The sequence below is a fragment of the Prenolepis imparis genome, unplaced genomic scaffold, assembly GCF_030444845.1.
Source record: "Prenolepis imparis isolate NDT839.2.m4 unplaced genomic scaffold, iyPreImpa1.0 SCAF_13, whole genome shotgun sequence".
Classification (NCBI taxonomy): Eukaryota; Metazoa; Arthropoda; class Insecta; order Hymenoptera; family Formicidae; genus Prenolepis; species Prenolepis imparis.
Genome location: NW_028141171.1, coordinates 4,765,102 through 4,782,770, shown reverse-complemented (window position 1 = coordinate 4,782,770; position 17,669 = coordinate 4,765,102). Strand labels below are relative to the sequence as shown.

At 31.0% G+C, this 17,669-nt stretch overlaps 1 protein-coding gene and 1 long non-coding RNA gene across 10 annotated transcripts in view; one reads left to right on the top strand and one right to left on the bottom strand.

Moving 5' to 3' along the window:
* LOC145944699 (uncharacterized) overlaps positions 1-17,669 on the bottom strand; it is a 261,286-nt gene that overhangs the window by 146,352 nt on the left and 97,265 nt on the right. The window lies entirely within an intron of this gene.
* LOC145944688 (glutamate receptor ionotropic, kainate 2) overlaps positions 1-17,669 on the top strand; it is a 200,961-nt gene that overhangs the window by 118,105 nt on the left and 65,187 nt on the right. For all 8 annotated transcript variants that reach the window (XM_083053214.1, XM_083053215.1, XM_083053213.1 and 5 more), the window contains exon 3: positions 12,405-12,566. In XM_083053214.1, coding sequence (XP_082909340.1) covers positions 12,405-12,566 — 162 coding nt within the window. The remainder of the gene's footprint in view (positions 1-12,404; positions 12,567-17,669) is intronic.

Genomic DNA, 17,669 nt, shown 5'->3' with positions numbered 1-17,669 from the left:
TTTTGATCGTATTGATTATTTTGACGCGTTTTGATCATTTTTATTCCTTTCATTCTTTTTATCATACGCAGATAGGAAATTATTTTTTTATTATTTTGATTGTTTTGTAACGATCAAAATAATTAAGACGATTAAATAATCAAGTAATCAAAATAATAGAAATAATCACAATAATTAAACGATTATAATAATCAAAATAATTAAAACAATCAAAACGATCAAAATAATTAATATGATTAAAATAATTATATAATTAATTAAACATAATTAGGTTGATTTATAAATAAGTTTCGCTATATCACAGCTGATGTATATGTGCAGAAATTACAGCGACTACAAGAAAAATTAAAAGACCAACCATCCAATCGCAAAAATGTGATTTTGCTATATGACAACGCCCGATCATAAAATAAAACCCAGGAAAATATTCTGAAACTTTTGTGGACAGTTCTACTTCATCCTCTTTACTCTCCAAACTTTGCCTTATCAGATTTCTATCTTCTTAGGTTTACACCAAAATTCATTAAATGAAAAAAAAATCTTCACAATAATGCTGAGATTGGTAAATTTGTAAAATACTTCTTTTGCATCAAAATCTCAAAAATTCTTCAAGGAAGGAATTAACAAATTATCGTTTAAATATAGAAACAAGTTGTACTTAATAATGGAGAATACATAACAGATTAAAATTTGTTGTATATAATTTTAAATCTAAAAATTTAGTCTGTAAGTAAAATGGAAGTTATTCATAACCCTATACAAAGGAGAAGAGAATATATATATATATATATATATATATAATATATATATATGTATATATAATATATATATAATATATATAATATATAAAATATGCAGCGTACTAATTGAACGCCTGAAAATAATTCTGAAAAGGAAGTGACTTCAAACGCGACGGGGGAAGTTTTAATTACGATCCTACGGAGACTACTCCGCTTAGTCGTAGGCGCAAGAGATTAACGAGATCCACGAAGTGTAATATAACTTCGCTGGTGTGGTGCAGTAACAGTCACAGAACGACATAACGTCAACGTGACTCCGCGGACAAACAAATAATTATATCCCCGCGAAGAGGCGCTGTATTCTATTTGGAGACACTTTGCTTCCGCCACGCGCGCAAAAACACAGAGAAGAGAGAATGACTGAGAGAGATAAAAGAGGAAGGGAGGAAGGGAGCGCGTAATCAAGGAACGAGAAAGTTTCGCGAACGGAATCTCGCCTGCGGATCGTCGAGAGGAGGAAGACAGTCGAATTAAAGAGAACGATAAGTTAGCATTGCAATTATTGAAGTTGCCTCTCCTGAAGAGCTTGGCGTTCCGGGAACAAAGGTGGCAGAGAGGAGGAGTTCCCGGGGACTTTTTTCACCTCGATCCCGCGAGGGACGCCATTGAAAACTCGAGAGATGTATTAATTTGTCAGCGTTCATGCGCGCGAACCGTTAATTGCAGTTGAAAATAGCGTTCTTACATTCGCTAAGCGAATGCTAATCGCGGCGGACTCTACGTTATCTTTTTATAAACGATTTTTAGTAACGATTGAAGGAGATGAGATCTAATCGTCACTTCATTCCTGATTAATTTTTAAATTTTGAAATAATTTTTTTTTTTTCTTAAATAAGCCAAACATAGTCATACTTAACTCTGCAATTAATTGAACTAATTTTTTAATTTGTCATATCCTGCAGTAGAAATAATACTATAACTTGACATAAATAATAAATAATTGCAATTATTTTTTAAGAAATTATTTTTATATATAATTAATTTTATATTATATATAATTATATTATAAATAATTATATTAATTATATTATAAAGAGAATTATATAATATTTATTTTACCCTACATAGAAAAAAATAAAAAGACGTAACACAAATGTATCAGAATAATTGATGAATATATTGAAGATATAAGAGATTATATATAAAAATTATTTTTATACATAATTTTTATATGTATTATATATAATCCTCTATATATATGTTTAATATATTTATCAATTATTTCGATACAGTTGTTTTTTAATTTTTTTTCTCGTATTTAAGGCAAAAATCGGTCGAAAATCGCGAGTTGGCCGAGTTAAGGGAAATCTTATCGCGCGGAAGTGTTAATAAACCGTCGTAAATACGAATAATTAACCTCGTAGGCGGTTTCGCCGTACTGTAGATAATCCCTGTGCAACGGGGCGGGAATCGCGATTGCGTTGCTCGCCCGAGAAAACCGGGGAGAAGACTAACAAGTTTAACGCAGAGAGGAGAACTTCTTATCATTACGCCGGTGCGCTTCGCTTTCTACCTTCGCGCGTTTCCCCGGGAGTTTAGTTCCTCTCGCATTCGCGAGATCATCTTGAGCTACTTAGTCGCTCATTAGTCACGGGAGATCTGACAATTTTCCGGCCTCGCGTTAGTAATCGCGCGCCCTAATTAGCGATTTCCCCCGCGATATGTCATCCGATATGCCTTCTTCTTCGCGAGCGCTACTGCATATTTTATATTTCCATACAAAACGCGAAGGGAAAACTATCGGAAAACCCGTTTCAGATATATGTAACATGCACCGATTGGAATCTCCTAGATTAAATGCTGATTCAGCACTTCGATATTATACATTCGAGCCGAATGATTCGATCTTTTGGATTCTGATACGCAAACTTAAATCGTATTAACAGTAACCCGAATAGCAGATCGGATCGTTTGCGTCGTGCACAACGCGATGACGTAATAAGTTGTTAATCCATCGGACAATAACCCGTCGATCCATTGATAAATTTGTATACAAGCGTCGCGCCGATATATACGAAACGACGCGGGTATATGCTCGCGTTTATACCGGAAGCGCATTATCGGTTCCGGTTGTGTCCCGTATTTCCCCTGGGCGTTACGTCGGGATCGCGATAATTCAAGTCCCGGTATATACAAGGCACCTCTCTCTTTCTCTCTCTCTCTCTTCTCTCCCGGAGAATTATTTTCATGGATACACCAAGGACCATTTTCGATGCTCAAGGTATTGTCTCGCTTGAACAGTCGATATTTAATCCGGCGTCGCTCTTTATTGTGCTAAACTAAATAATTGAGAACAAATAAAGCCGCAATTTGTTTAACGCCACTTTCGGAAATTGTGGCTCGCGCATCATTACTTGACACTTTAGGCAAAAAAATAAATAAATAAATAAAAACGTCAAAATTTTCTTATATACTCTGTAAATTACATATATAAAAAAAAGATTAACCATATTACATTTAATATTTTATATATTATATATTTTATTCTATATATTATATATTATTATATATATATTATATATTATATATTTGTATATTTTGTATATAAAGTAAACTGAAATATAAAATATATAATAATTATTAATCTTTTTTATAGATATATAATTCTACTTTTTCGCTTTATTCGATAACTTTGCTTAAGTAGGAAAGATAATAAAATTTTGATTTTTCACGGTACACGTAGTAGCTATCAGATTAATGTCTTGTTTGATCAGCAACTTTTTATGTCATAAAAAGACCTCAACAATAAATCCGCGCGTTTCAAAATCAAAATCGCTCAAAGTCAATTGCGATTATGTGTTCGGCCGAGAGCATACGGCTGCCGGAACTTGTGCGAAGAGGAAATCTTCCCTGAGCTTCATCTCCGGCAACAGAACATTGATAAATGCATCTCGTACCCGGTCCGAGCAGTGAAGGATCACCAAAGATGTTTCATATTCTTTCAACTTATGAGATTACGAATTAGTAACCGTGCAATCTTCTCGTATATTACATTTTTTATTTTTTGAAATAAAAAAAATTTAATATATATTATGTATTTTTTACAAAAATATTTGAGAGAATAAAAATAGTTGTACAAAAATAAAAAATAAAATAAGATAAAAAAGTTTTTAAAAATTAAATCCAATTTTTTAATTAAAAAAATGTCTTTTTTATTTAACATGTTAAAAATATGTTGTCTTTTTAATAAAAATCATTTTTGCTCCGTATATCTGGGAAGAGAGAATTTTAAAATACATCTTTCATGCTTTATTGTTGACTGTTCCGTCATTCCTGCATAATCTAATATTGACTCAACTTATTCAGACCGAGCGTGTTATCAGCTTAATGAAGAAGCATGGTCTTCGTTAAGGCTATATTATGTTAGAAGTGGTACTATTATCCCCGTTAATAAAAAAATTAATAGAGCCGGCGAGAGAAAATATCAATAAATTTGTCAACAATATTATAGATAGCTAATACTTTTTTCAATAAGAGATAATTACCTAACATACACATAAATTTAATATTCTTAACATGTATCATATTTTCTTATTTTTCGATATTTCGAGTCTAACAGAAAAACTTAACATCTCTCATTTTGATAAAAACGAGTACAGTCTATCTCAAAGGATGAAAGAGCTGTAAAAAATTTATTTCCTCCGCGTTCAAACTTCAATGTCTCTATTGGAGAAATTCCGAAGACGCAGGTTCTCTAAGACTTCCTTTTAAAGATGAATCCATAGGTATTATTCGTTACAGACGCCTTCGAGATTTCTTGCTAGCTCGAGGAAGGCTGTGAATGAAGGAAGATTTGAGTTAAAGAACCTCCGCGTGCTTATGCGAGTGAGACTTCAAGTATGAATAGGTTCAATGAATAGTTGAAAATGAAATTAGTTTAAATAGCATTTAGAATACACGAATGTTTCATTACGTTATCAATCGCATTAAAGAAGAATTGTGACATATTTCTTATATTTCGACACTTTTATTGTCCCAAAGATTTTGTTTGACAAATAGTATTATTTAAAAGTAGAAATTGGAATATTTATACAAAAAAAAAAAAAAAAACTGAATACTATTCATCTTTAATAGAAACAGTGAATAATTAAGTTAATCGATATTGTCTGTTTTTTATATCAACATAAGTACAATATATTTTTAATTATTTATTATTTATATTAAATTATTATATTTAATAAGTTTAATAATTTTATTAACATTTTCATTGATATTTATATTACATACAGATTTTATTCTTAAGATTTAAAGTATTAATTATATTCTTCTGTCCAAACTTCTTTAACACTTCTTTTCTGTAAATTTTATTATGTACTTCTATACATAAAAATCGTCAAGATAATCCAAGAACGTGCAAATAATCAAACACGTGTTCATTGTTACTTGCGAAATCGGCGCTGTCTGTTTTAATACCCTAGCTCGACACGCGTTCCGCCCACGAACGGAATGCAAGCTAAGAGAGATGTTGAGCAAACAAATTTAATCAAGTGCCCGACTATGTTACCAAGAGGCGCGTATCACCCTCACCAACCCAGAACCGACTCGCCGCTGCCGGAAGCGGGTGAAAGGACGAAGTCACCCCCTCTGTGAATGCCGATTTGCCTGATTGACGTGGGTGCAGACAGTTGTCCGAAGTTTACAAAGTTCACCGCGCCGGATCAATGAGCAGCGATAGCGAAAGATAATGGCGAAACTGCCGACGAGTGAATCTGCAACGTCAACTTCCACAAGAAGCTTCATTGGAAAAGCGAGAATCTTATCAACGTATAATAATTGAGTGGAAAGGAGAATCTCCTTGAAGAGATGGGTGTAAAAAGATGCTCTCTCTCTCCTCCAACTCCTCCAGATTGGAATTTATTTAACTTGTTGACTGCAGTAATTAAGATAAATGATTTTCGCAAAAGCGCGCTATTTAAAGAAGCACAAGAAACTTTTCATCGAGCAAGAGAAAAAGTATTCATTATTTTACTGTCAAATATTTAATTATATTAATAATATATAATATATATAATATTATATTTATGTATTTTTTTAAATATATTATATCGATTGACTATTCCTTCTCTTCTAAAGATAAATATTAATATCTAAGTTTTTTTCTATAAACGTTTCTAAAACTTTCTTCTAACTAAAAGTTAAAAATTTATTTTGTATTTTATAAAATAAAATATTTTATCAATACAAATTCTCTCAATATTATAAAATTGAATATTTTATAAAATAAAATAAAATAAAGTTTTTGCGATTATAAAAGTGGCATAATAATAAAAAAAATTCCTATTTGATATCAGCACATAAAAGCAATTGAAATTTCTATTAAAATATTGGGGTGCACGAGAAATAAAATAAGCGAGGACTATACTTTAAAATTATCGAAAAAAACTACATTATTTAAATAAGCAATTTTATATAAAAATAGACTGCGCGTACACAAGAGAGAGACAGAGAGAAAATTAAATACAGATATTGTTACACCTATAAACTTTAACATGAGCGAAATCAATCGCTCGTAGCAGAACTCATTAGTTACATATTACAAAGTTGTTGCTAATTTTGATGCGGACATCATTAGTATAAAATTACGTTATGTTAATAATCTTGGCTCGATGTTCATAGAAATTTCCAGAATGTTCGCGACAACTTGCGCGACTAATTACATATGCATCAGCTGCAGCCCTGCCCAAGTTCATCGAGCGGGTCTTACCACGTCCACAACAATTCACACGGTTATGTTAGCTCCTTCTACCTTGTTCGCGCGTGGAATGCAGGCTCTGCTTTGAGTTTCACAGTATGTTTTTTCTACTTTTTTCGTTTATACTTTATTAGAAAAAATGAAAAAAAAAATCGCTTTCGAGCAAAATATAAACAAGTTACATTACTTTATGAAAGCAATGCTTATAAGAGAAGAAGAGAAAAGAGAGAGACGAGAGAGAAGAGAAAATATATTAATTATTCGCTTACAAGTATGTAAATGTAGCCAGCTTGTCGAAACTTTCAATAATTATGAATAAAATATCTTTTGTAATTAATACTCAACGAAATTTATATTTGTATATTTTATTTATAAAGCTAATAATTAATAAATAATTATGTTACACGCGCTGTCAAAATTATTATTTTATTACAAGATTTTATTCCGCTCTCGATTACTTCATTATTAAAGCGTAGAATATATAAATGAGAAATTTCTGTTATCATGACCACTTTTTATTTAATTATGTCGATCGTTCTATCTACATTAAATCTACGAGCGACATATGTTTCGATCGTATCAATAGCGCGCATATAATGAATATGCAATGCAATAAATTTAATAAAAAGAGTTTGTTAAAATCTTAACCGAGAGAAAGGCATTTGTTCAACGTATATAATTTAACTGTGTATTAAACAATATAATTATTAATGACAACGTATGATCGCACGCAAAGTGTCTCCCATATTCCGATATTAATTGCCAAGAACAATCAACATACTAATAATATCGTTCAAAACTTGTATGTCAATGAATATTTTGCACGGTATTGAAAATACAACTGTGCTTTCCGCGCTCTCGTTTTGGTTTTTCCAGTAATTTATTCAACGTGCCGCGCTCTCTCGTGAAATATTACAGCAAAATTTATTAGCAAATACATATATAAAATCTATTCAAAGTACCACAGTTACGCAAAATTGGGAAAATCCGATAGAATAATTCATTATATCAGGAATTCGGAAACAATATCGATTGATACGCAGCAATACAAAATTGTGTTTGCTCTTTATAATACGCTATTGATATTTTTCTATGTGTATGTGCGTTGTATTCTATAATACAAAACCTCTTAAAAAGATTTATCAACATACGAAACTTTAAAAACAATTGTTTGGTGAATGATTTATACATCATTTCATTTATAAGATTTTATAAGATAGTATATTTTTAGAACGGTGATTTATAGTTTTCTTCGAAGTCTTGTTAACGCAATTAGGTCGATTAATTAATAGATAGGCGTATTTTTTTATTATCTCTATCATTGCAATCATATGTTTGTTATAAAAGTGTAATATTGTAATATATAAAAAAGTTAAAACTTCTATTTAAAAAAGTATTATTACAATTCTTTAAATATTTTTGACTTTAATTACTTGCTTTTGATTATTTCCAGAAAGCATAGAGCCCATTAATTTATAACATCTACGATCTCTGAAGACTCGTCATTCTCTCAATGAGCATCGGAATAAAAACGAATAGTATATTCGAGCTTTCTCCGACTTTTCTCAAGTCGAAAGCGCATTCCATTTCAATAAAAGTTGGCGCTTATATGTCTCTGAGGAGAGGCTTCGCTGTGAGATCTCGTTGGCAGTGATTTTAGAAACTACGCGTGAGGATAGATATCATTACGAAACACACAAATGGCATCACGAATGATGTTTCGGAAAAAATAAAGATAACTATAAATCAAATAAAATTAAAAATATAAACAGACTTTAGCGCAAAAAACGTCATTTATATCTTAATTAATTTGTATCTTCTATAATATATCTTACCGAATATTCCAAGTTATAATTATTTGGAAAATTGCCGATGGCGGCGAGAGACGTTATTTGATTCACTCAGTAATATTATGTTAAATATTGCATATACTTGACGTTTGTTCATTATTATTTCAAAAATTATATTATTTATTATTACAATATTTAAACTTTATCCAATATATGAAAATCGATGTGTAATTTTAATGAACTTTGCAGATATATGTTCGTAATATGTACGTAAATAACAATAACATATTATATATCGTGTAATGTTTTAAGTTATTTTTTTTTAAATAAATTCAAAATAAACTAAAATTTTTTAATTTTTACATTTAAAAAATAAACATATATTTAATAAACAACACTTGGATCACGATATTTGAACACATTCGATTAAATGAAAAGTCTTTAGACTAAGAAACGAAATAGAAAAAGAGAGAATAGATTTATTTTGACATATGCGCGTCAAACTTCACTAATCTGTTTAATAACTTTTTATCGATTTGTAAAAGTCTTATATATCTGATACTCCGCCGTCATTCCTGCTTTATTCATACTAATGCAAATTTGAGCCGCAATTGGCAAACAAGAGAACAATTTCTACTCGATGCAAGAGACAATGTCTTATGGAGAGTCATTTGTGCTCATCGTTCCCAACGATAATGCACCATCATCAAAATATCCTACAGTCTATCCCTGTATTTCTCACTGCACTCGAGAGAACAATGCAACTCTGTTGTAGAGCATGCACAATTGCTGTAATGCGGTTTGAACTCAGATATGGCCACGTTAATGTCCGTCGCATAGCTACATGTTAAGTACAGTATGAGCCTCTGTCAAATATTATTAAAGCAATATCAGCGACTGTCTAATTAAACGCTTAATATAAAACAGAGAGAGAGAGAGAGAGAGAGAGAGAGAGAGAGAGAGAGAGAGAGAGAGAGAGAGAGAGAGCAGAAAATTTATTAAATAACGACTATGTGATTTATAATTGTGTATTTAATATATAGTTTATATACAATTATAAATCACAATGCGAAAATTTGTAAATAATAATATACGGATTTTAATAGAGACAAGATTAATCGATTAAAGTGAAAATGCTGAATCAAAGCGTGAAAATTTAAACAATTTTTCTAATATAATACTGTAAAGGACTGACATTCAAAATAATTCCTCTGCGCACATATCTGGAGCAGAATAAGTCTGCTAAAATTACAACCATATTTGTTTAAATATTCGCATAAAATAATTCCTGCCAATAACAATTTCTGTCATAACATCACTTTAAAAAATAATTGGTTTCATATAATTATTACTGACTTCTTTCGGATGAGTGACGGAGATTGATTCACCGACATAAGAGTTTTATCTTAGAAAAGCCTGAGTGTGACGAAGATAAATTTGCATGTCTATAAATGATTAAATCATGATTAAATGCAACGTCCTTATATTACTGAATAATATTCTAACTGCATAAGAATTTAGATATTATAGATGAGAAATTTTTTATGAATCAATATATTTTGATGAAATGAGAGATAATTAGAAATTGTTATACAACAAAATTAACAAGCACGCGCTTCCGCAATCAAAATAATTATTATATAATTAAAATTATTTTATTATACAATAGAATAACATTAACTTCTCCTAAATATAATTTATATTTTATAAATTATTTTTATTTAAACAATATTTAATTATATCATAAACTTAAAACTTGTGACTGATTCTTAAATTCTATATAAATTTTACTTTTATTTTTTTTTATATCCTATTCATAAATTTATAAATGAGTAGCATATTTTGTGATTAAATATTTATTGTAATCTATAATATTATAAGCGATAGATGATACTTTTAATATAGGTACACAAGAGAGAGAGAGAGAGAGAGAGAGAGAGAGAGAGAGAGAGAGAGAGAGAGAGAGAGAGAGAGAGAGAGAGAGAGAGAGCACAGAGTACATTAGAAATATTTTCAAAACTCCAATTAATTAGGTGCTTAGTCTTTTTTATAAAAAAAAGAAATCGTCTCTTTTTATGGAAGAAGAAATGATCACTCGTATAAAAATTCAAACGCTGCAGCAGTCACGTGCTGCAAGATAAAGTCGGGAAATTGAAGTTACCTAGCGAAGAGCGCTTCGAGGGATTAACGGTCAGATTACTTCGAGATAGATTAGTCGCAATGAAGTTGATGTGGAAAAATGTATTATCTTTTTTTTTTTAAAAGCGTTTTATTTGATCAATTCGAACGCGAGAAAGGGAAAAAGGGAAGTGCTTGAAAGGGAAGTGCTTGAAAGTATGAAGTTGATTGCCGTAATCACGAAAACGACCGCGATGTAAAGAAAAAAAAAAAAAAAAACAATAACGACGTAAACATGTTTACGTAAAACGATTTTCGAGCGGCAAAGTGCCGCTTCGCTTAAGCCGTCTTTAAACGGACAGAGATTTCGCGAAATTTCTTAATGAGAGATAATATAATGAAAAGCGATACAAAATTACAAAGCCGTCAATTACGGTTCCGTTTTATTTCTTAGATATTTTGTAAACGTGTTAGAATTTTCAGCAGCAGCATTTATATACGTGCACTTTACAGATGCATCAGCGCGAGTACATTTAATCGTTATCTCCGCCGCGCATTTGATGCTAATTGCTGCAATTTTTGCCATTTCTGAAATACAGAACATAATACGTAACCGTGAATTCGCCGACGGCACAAACTGCCTGCTGTACAAACAATAACAATTATAAATATTTTTTAAATATTTTATAAATATTTTATATTTTATCCGATCGCAACCAATGTTTCTCTTTAATCTTGTTCTAAAGTTGAGAGAGAAAATGTGATATTTATACAAGGTAAATTTTATTTCGCGAATTAATTAACAGAATAATTTCATCAATTATCTTATACCCCTTAAGAGAGAGAGAGAGAGAGAGAGAGAGATCAATTTAATTATCAATTATTTCAATCGATTTTCATCGAATACGTAAATAATAATTTTATATACCTACTTTATATACCAATTGTAAAAGTGTAATGTAAAATGATTTTATTAATTGCGCGACAAAAGAAAATGTAATTCTTAATACTGATTATTTTTAACACAAATTCGGTTTAATTTACGAAAAGTAGTTTTCGCCCAAGTACTTTCTGACACCATGAGCGCGGTTTTGGCCGCGGTAATTATTCGAATTTAATTAAAACTCGCGTTCGAAGTGAGCTGCGCTCGTGGTGAAGTCATTAATTAAATTTAGAGGAGAATTGCGGGTATCTTACCGTTGTATATGTATATGTAGAATATGTATGATAGATAGGGAACGAGGATCGTTATTGCAAGTTCGCGAACTCGGTTATAACTTTCAATGAATTCAGTTTCTTTTAGCGTAGCCGGAATTTTCTCTTTTTCGGATTCGCCCGCCGACACTATCCTGCTTCTGGCGTGGACGCGTCCCCCCCCCCCCCCGGGAAAACTCCAATCGCAATTCAAGAGTATATAATGTAATTGTAAAATAAAATTCCCCGTACTTACGGTACCACCGAACAAAATGAACGTGCAATTAACGAACATGCTGAAATTCGCCTATTAAGAATCGTGAGATAAAATGCCTCTTTGTAGAAAATTACATTCGCGAACAGAATCCGCTTTGATCCATTTTGATTCCCTTCGGTGCAATTCTTTTTTTAATGGATGGATTTTAATTAAATGAAATTAATAAATTATACGTGCGGTTAATTAAATGCAAAATGCGTATTTACTTTTGATCAAAAGCGCGGTATTTCGAAGCTTCATTAATGTTTATCTTGTCTTCGCAAATTGTATTTTTGAAACTTATATATATGTTATGTTTATATGATATACATTATATATTTTAATCTTACATATTTTTATATCATTTTTGATAATAAAATGCATATATTATATATCGTTACTGTATTTAAAAAAATAATATCTTATCATATATAGTGCAGTTCTTTAAATAGATAATATTAATAATTCATGGCTACTGTAATATTATAAAGTCCCGAATATGAGATGAAAGACTTTAGTGCGTTTAAAGAAGACATTTATTCAAATTGTTGCAGGAGCGATCTTTACCGAGGATCAAAAGGATAGTCCATCGGAGTTAGCCTTCAAGTACGCCATTTACAAGATCAACAAGGATAAAACTCTCCTGGCAAACACGACATTGGTTTACGATATACAATATGTGCCTAAAGACGACTCGTTCCGCACGTCTAAGAAAGGTAAGAAAATAATAAACTGGAATAAAAATAGAGAAATAATGAAAAGAGTATTTTATCTTGAAAGGTTTATTAAATTTGCACGGGCACAAATCACCTATTATATCTCCTACGTGAGTTTATGTCAATAGAATTCGAGTGCAATCCTCTACACGAGGACGTATCGATAACCATTATCGTATCGATGATAAGGCATGACTTCATCATCTAATAGGAACTGATAGAATAGAGGACGAGACCGACACTATCTGTAATATCCTTCCTCGCAATAGTGTTATCGCTTAATTGCTTAGCTGCTATTACAATGTTACAATATAAATTGTAAGTTAATGAAAAAATATTCAAAATTGCGTCAAGTCATTACAAGAAAAAAATGACAATTATGTACATGAAGATTAATTTGTTTGAGCACTTATTTGTTGTTTGTAAACTCGCGTTTACAAGATACGACATGATATATTATAGAAGCCAGTGACAGTAATTGATAACGCAACTTAATAGAGCTGATAATTGCAATGTCGTTTATTTTCCAAGCATGTAACAGCTGCGTAATATTGTGGAGTCTCTTATTATCGTTTTATTTTTATTATGAATAACGTAATCAAAGATAAAGCGCGATGAACCTTTTAAATACAGGATACATAATAAAGAAAGAGAAATTAATTTTTCAATGTGCAAGATTAATATTGATTTAACTCTGTTATGCAGAAATATAATTGTTGCGTAATTCCATTACTTCGTTAATTAAACATATACATGTGTAATGCCCATATCCAACATCACCTGGTGTATTTGACAGATCGTATATGTATATCAACTTTAAAATTTTGCATCCAACTTTAATATTAGACGTATTTTTTAACGCGCAATTTTCAGTGCAAAAAAAACCATGCCTTATTTTAAATTAGGGTAATTCTTTACAAAAACTTACGCAAAGTTACGTAATATTTATCCATCAAGTAGAAACATATTCAAATAAAAAAATATTAAAAATAATTATATTACGCACAATTTTGTATTTGTCTTTCAAATATATATTTAATATAAATGTTACGTAAATTCTAAAGAAAGATTTTTTTTTATATTTAAACTTTTATAAAATATGATGAATTTTATAATAAATGATACAAATAGTATAAATTTTAAATATAATATTAAAGTTTATATGTATATATATAAATATTAATTAAAACATATTTTAATTTTTGTATTATATATTTATGCTAATATATTTTTGCAAATAATAAAATGTGAAATACTTAACATGCATTACATTACATAATTATGCAAAATAAATGACTATTATGAAGATGTCGAGCAAGTAACAAATAATAAATTATAAGTTGTTTGCCTCGGTTGCTTTGTCACTTAAATCTTTTTTTCTCTTCTCTCATGTATTTATGCTTGATTGCTTTTGTGGCACAAGCACAAGAGCACGGTTAATTATTATATATCGCGCTAATTAAAAACCTATGACAGCCGTGTGGCACTTTTCACGACACTCCCAACATTGTTTGCACATGACGTGTAACTTTTTTTTTACGTGTGTGTATTGCGATGGGGAATAACGCGGAAACTGCGATCGCATAAAGCTATACGATCCGCTCAGCTTCCGAACGTCACGCGATCAAATTCACACACCACTCGTCGCTAACAATGACACCACGCTGAAACCGTATTGACACTACACTTTATGTTAAATAAATTGACACCAATACTTATGTTAAAATGAATCACTAGCAAAGATACGATGCTACATCTATTGTCAACAAATAGTGCAGGCTTTAGTTCTCTAGAATAAATATTAATTAGAATTATTAATAAATGCAAATAAACATGCGAATTAAAATTTTTAAGAAATATTTTTTATTTAATCGGCTCTCAATATTAATAAATAATAAATAAATAAATGTGATCTGATGTTATAGATGTCGGCCAATAGAGCCAAGCGCGATAAAATTTTTAAATAAAGGATAATATTCGAAAATAATATATCAATTTCTTGTTGACCAGCGCATAGGATTGTAATAAATGACATGTATAATATAGTGACAACTATTTGTCAAAGTATAAGTTTATACAAATATATATATTCATTTGAAATAAAGAATTGTAAGCGGGAATAATGAAAAATGAAATTTATAAATTGCAATTTTATGGATAATATTATTGTAAATATTTTTTGGAATCGTGAATATATCTAACGTTAAAAAATGTTTGCATATTTAAGTATAACGCATATTCATGTCTCCCTAGTTCAGATTAAAAATGCGAATAAATATATATACAAACTGTTGAATCAAGTGATGCAAAGGCATAATGTATCGACTGTTTAATAATAATAAATACATTTCGCGCGTATCTTATGCTTTATTCTATCGAAATCTGTCGCGCGAATAGTCCAGTAAGAGGATGATATATTTTCGAATATTACATTCTGCGGAACTTTAATTTTAACTCGAAAACATTTATTATGTTATAATACACAAGGTAGTAATCGCCCTGGAGCATACTATTGTGTTATACAGTATTGTATTGTATTATACATTATCTGTTAACAGCGCAAATGTAACATCGTGCCTCTGTAATAATAATCCAAATTAATTATTAATTAACTGTTAATGTCGACTGTTAATCACGATATTTTGTTCCTTAAATCAATTTGAAGATAACAAGCAAAATTTACTTAAAATTCAAAGCGCGACAATTAAAATATATTTGATTACCAAGAATTGTTAAAGAAACAATTATCACCTGTAAAGATCACAATAAAACGACATATTTAATTTATATTATGTTAATTACTATATAATATAATTCATGTTCCTATCGCTTATCACTTTAATTTTCAAAACGAATATAAGTCGCGCGAAATACTTTATTCAATAAACAGTTCTATCGCACACACTTTTACGTATCACTTATGACTAGGAGTTAATTAATCACGCGGGCTGATAATTGTTAATTGCAAATTATCGTAGCAAATCATGCGTTTAGGGTCAACTCGCAGAATATGAGACGCAAATTTATGCCTCGCACATGAGGACGCCGGATGATGCGAAAATGTAAATCAGCCCGTATTTAGTTTACGCAATCATAATAATCCGCGCGATGCAAAAACCATAAATCAACTTCGCGCCAGCTGGGCGGTCGGGAATAGTGACGTAACACTGTACATATATATATCTAGAACTAACTAATTAATTAATTTAATTTTCATATTAATGCGATCAAAAGACTGGCGCGGTTGAGGCGCGTGACGTAAATCTCGTGTCGGTGCCGTGCCTTTGACACGCGAGCTTAAAAGTTGGCAGGAAGCCTGGCGAAAGCAATTCAGTTAGCGCGGGGCCGGCTATAGCATGAATTACAGCGCGAGGATGTCGCACGCGACATGGTGTAGCTTCAGATTTATGTAAAATAACACGAAACCAGATCGACTACCCAGAGCCGAAACCATAACAGTGTCTCTTTCTCTCTTCCTCCCTCTGTCTCTCTGATCGCGGGCGCGAAAGATAAATCTCACCCGGCGATTCTCTCTCTCTCTCTCTCTCCCTAGGCTATAGGGGTGGGTTATGAATTCGCCACAGTAGTCATGTCTCTCCCGAAATGTGTTTTCTTAGAAAATTCTACATCGTGTCGCGCGCAAACGCGACGAAGATTCCAAATGTTTGATTTGTATCAACGGCTCTCGGGGGCGAGAAGCTTGCAAATAAAAATGCGTACTTTGTTGCTCGGAAGAGATAAACGCGTGGCTATATATAATTTATATAATAAAAGTTAAATGTCGTAGAATAAAATTGAAATTCTCGCGCGGGAATGCGTACAATCAAGCGTGATTCGGCGAGATGAGATTTATACAGTGGTATAAGTTGATAAATTGTAGAGGAAAGAAGGAAACCGGAGAACCGCTGATGTGTACATGGAGCTCGTGAATATGATACTATGATTACACTCGAGCATTAAATCATGTAACTATTCGGGGCGTAAAAATTTTCCTCCCCAAGTAACGGCAAAGATCCTTAACCCACTAAACCGGCGAGATAAAAGAGATCGCGATGAACCCCGTGTTTATGTCGCAATTTCCAAGTTCACTTGAAACGTCTCCCGCGAGGCTCATTTCATCTTTCTTCTTCAAGGGATGTTGTAATAAATAACAATAACAATTTAAATTTGAATAAAGATATGTAAGATAAAATTTTCGTACACAAAGAAAATTTTCTCTTAGAATTTATCCTGAAAATCATGGTAATCATGGAACAATATACTATGGAAAGTTTATCACAATAAAAAATAATATCTATCACAATAAAATATAAAATATGTTTGATTAATTTTATTGAAAGTATAATAAAATTTACTAAAAGTATAGTAAAATTTACTAAAAGTATGGTAAAATTAATCAAACATATTTAAAAAATTTTTTTCATACCATATTCTCCCACGATTACCCATGATTTTCAAGGTAAATTCTAAGAGAAAATTCTCTCTGTGTAAGACTCTATTAAGAGATTACATATCTTTGTCGCTCGTAAAAATGGCCTATTTTTGGGAATTTTTTTGTCAATAAATAGCATAATATTAATGCAGGATATTTTATTTTTATTTTTTTGTTATATATTTGCATGATTTTGTACTGTAGATTTTAGTTCGATCTGAGAATTAAAAATATTTTCTTGTAAAGAAATGTTATAGTTACAAACTGTCGAGGGCTTTTTCTAATTTTCCATCTTGTTTTTTCTTTATAACAAAATAAAAGTGACAAAATTGTAACTTTCTTTTAAGTTACCTAATTTCATGAATATTATAAATTAAAAAATCATAGAAAGACATATATAAAAATTATAATTTTTTATATACATACATTCAAATATATAACAAATAAAATAAAAAAAACTTTGCATTGATACTACATTATTTATTGAGAAATAAATTTTCAAAGCTAGGCCATTTTTGCGCACGACAAAGGTATGCAACCTCTTCAAAAGATGAATGCACCTCTGATTCCTCAATAATTAAATATATCGAAATAGCACATAAATGTGATAAATGTACGCTGCATTTATACCTTGGTATCTCGCTCTTTCCCTGCCTGCGGATCATTTACAC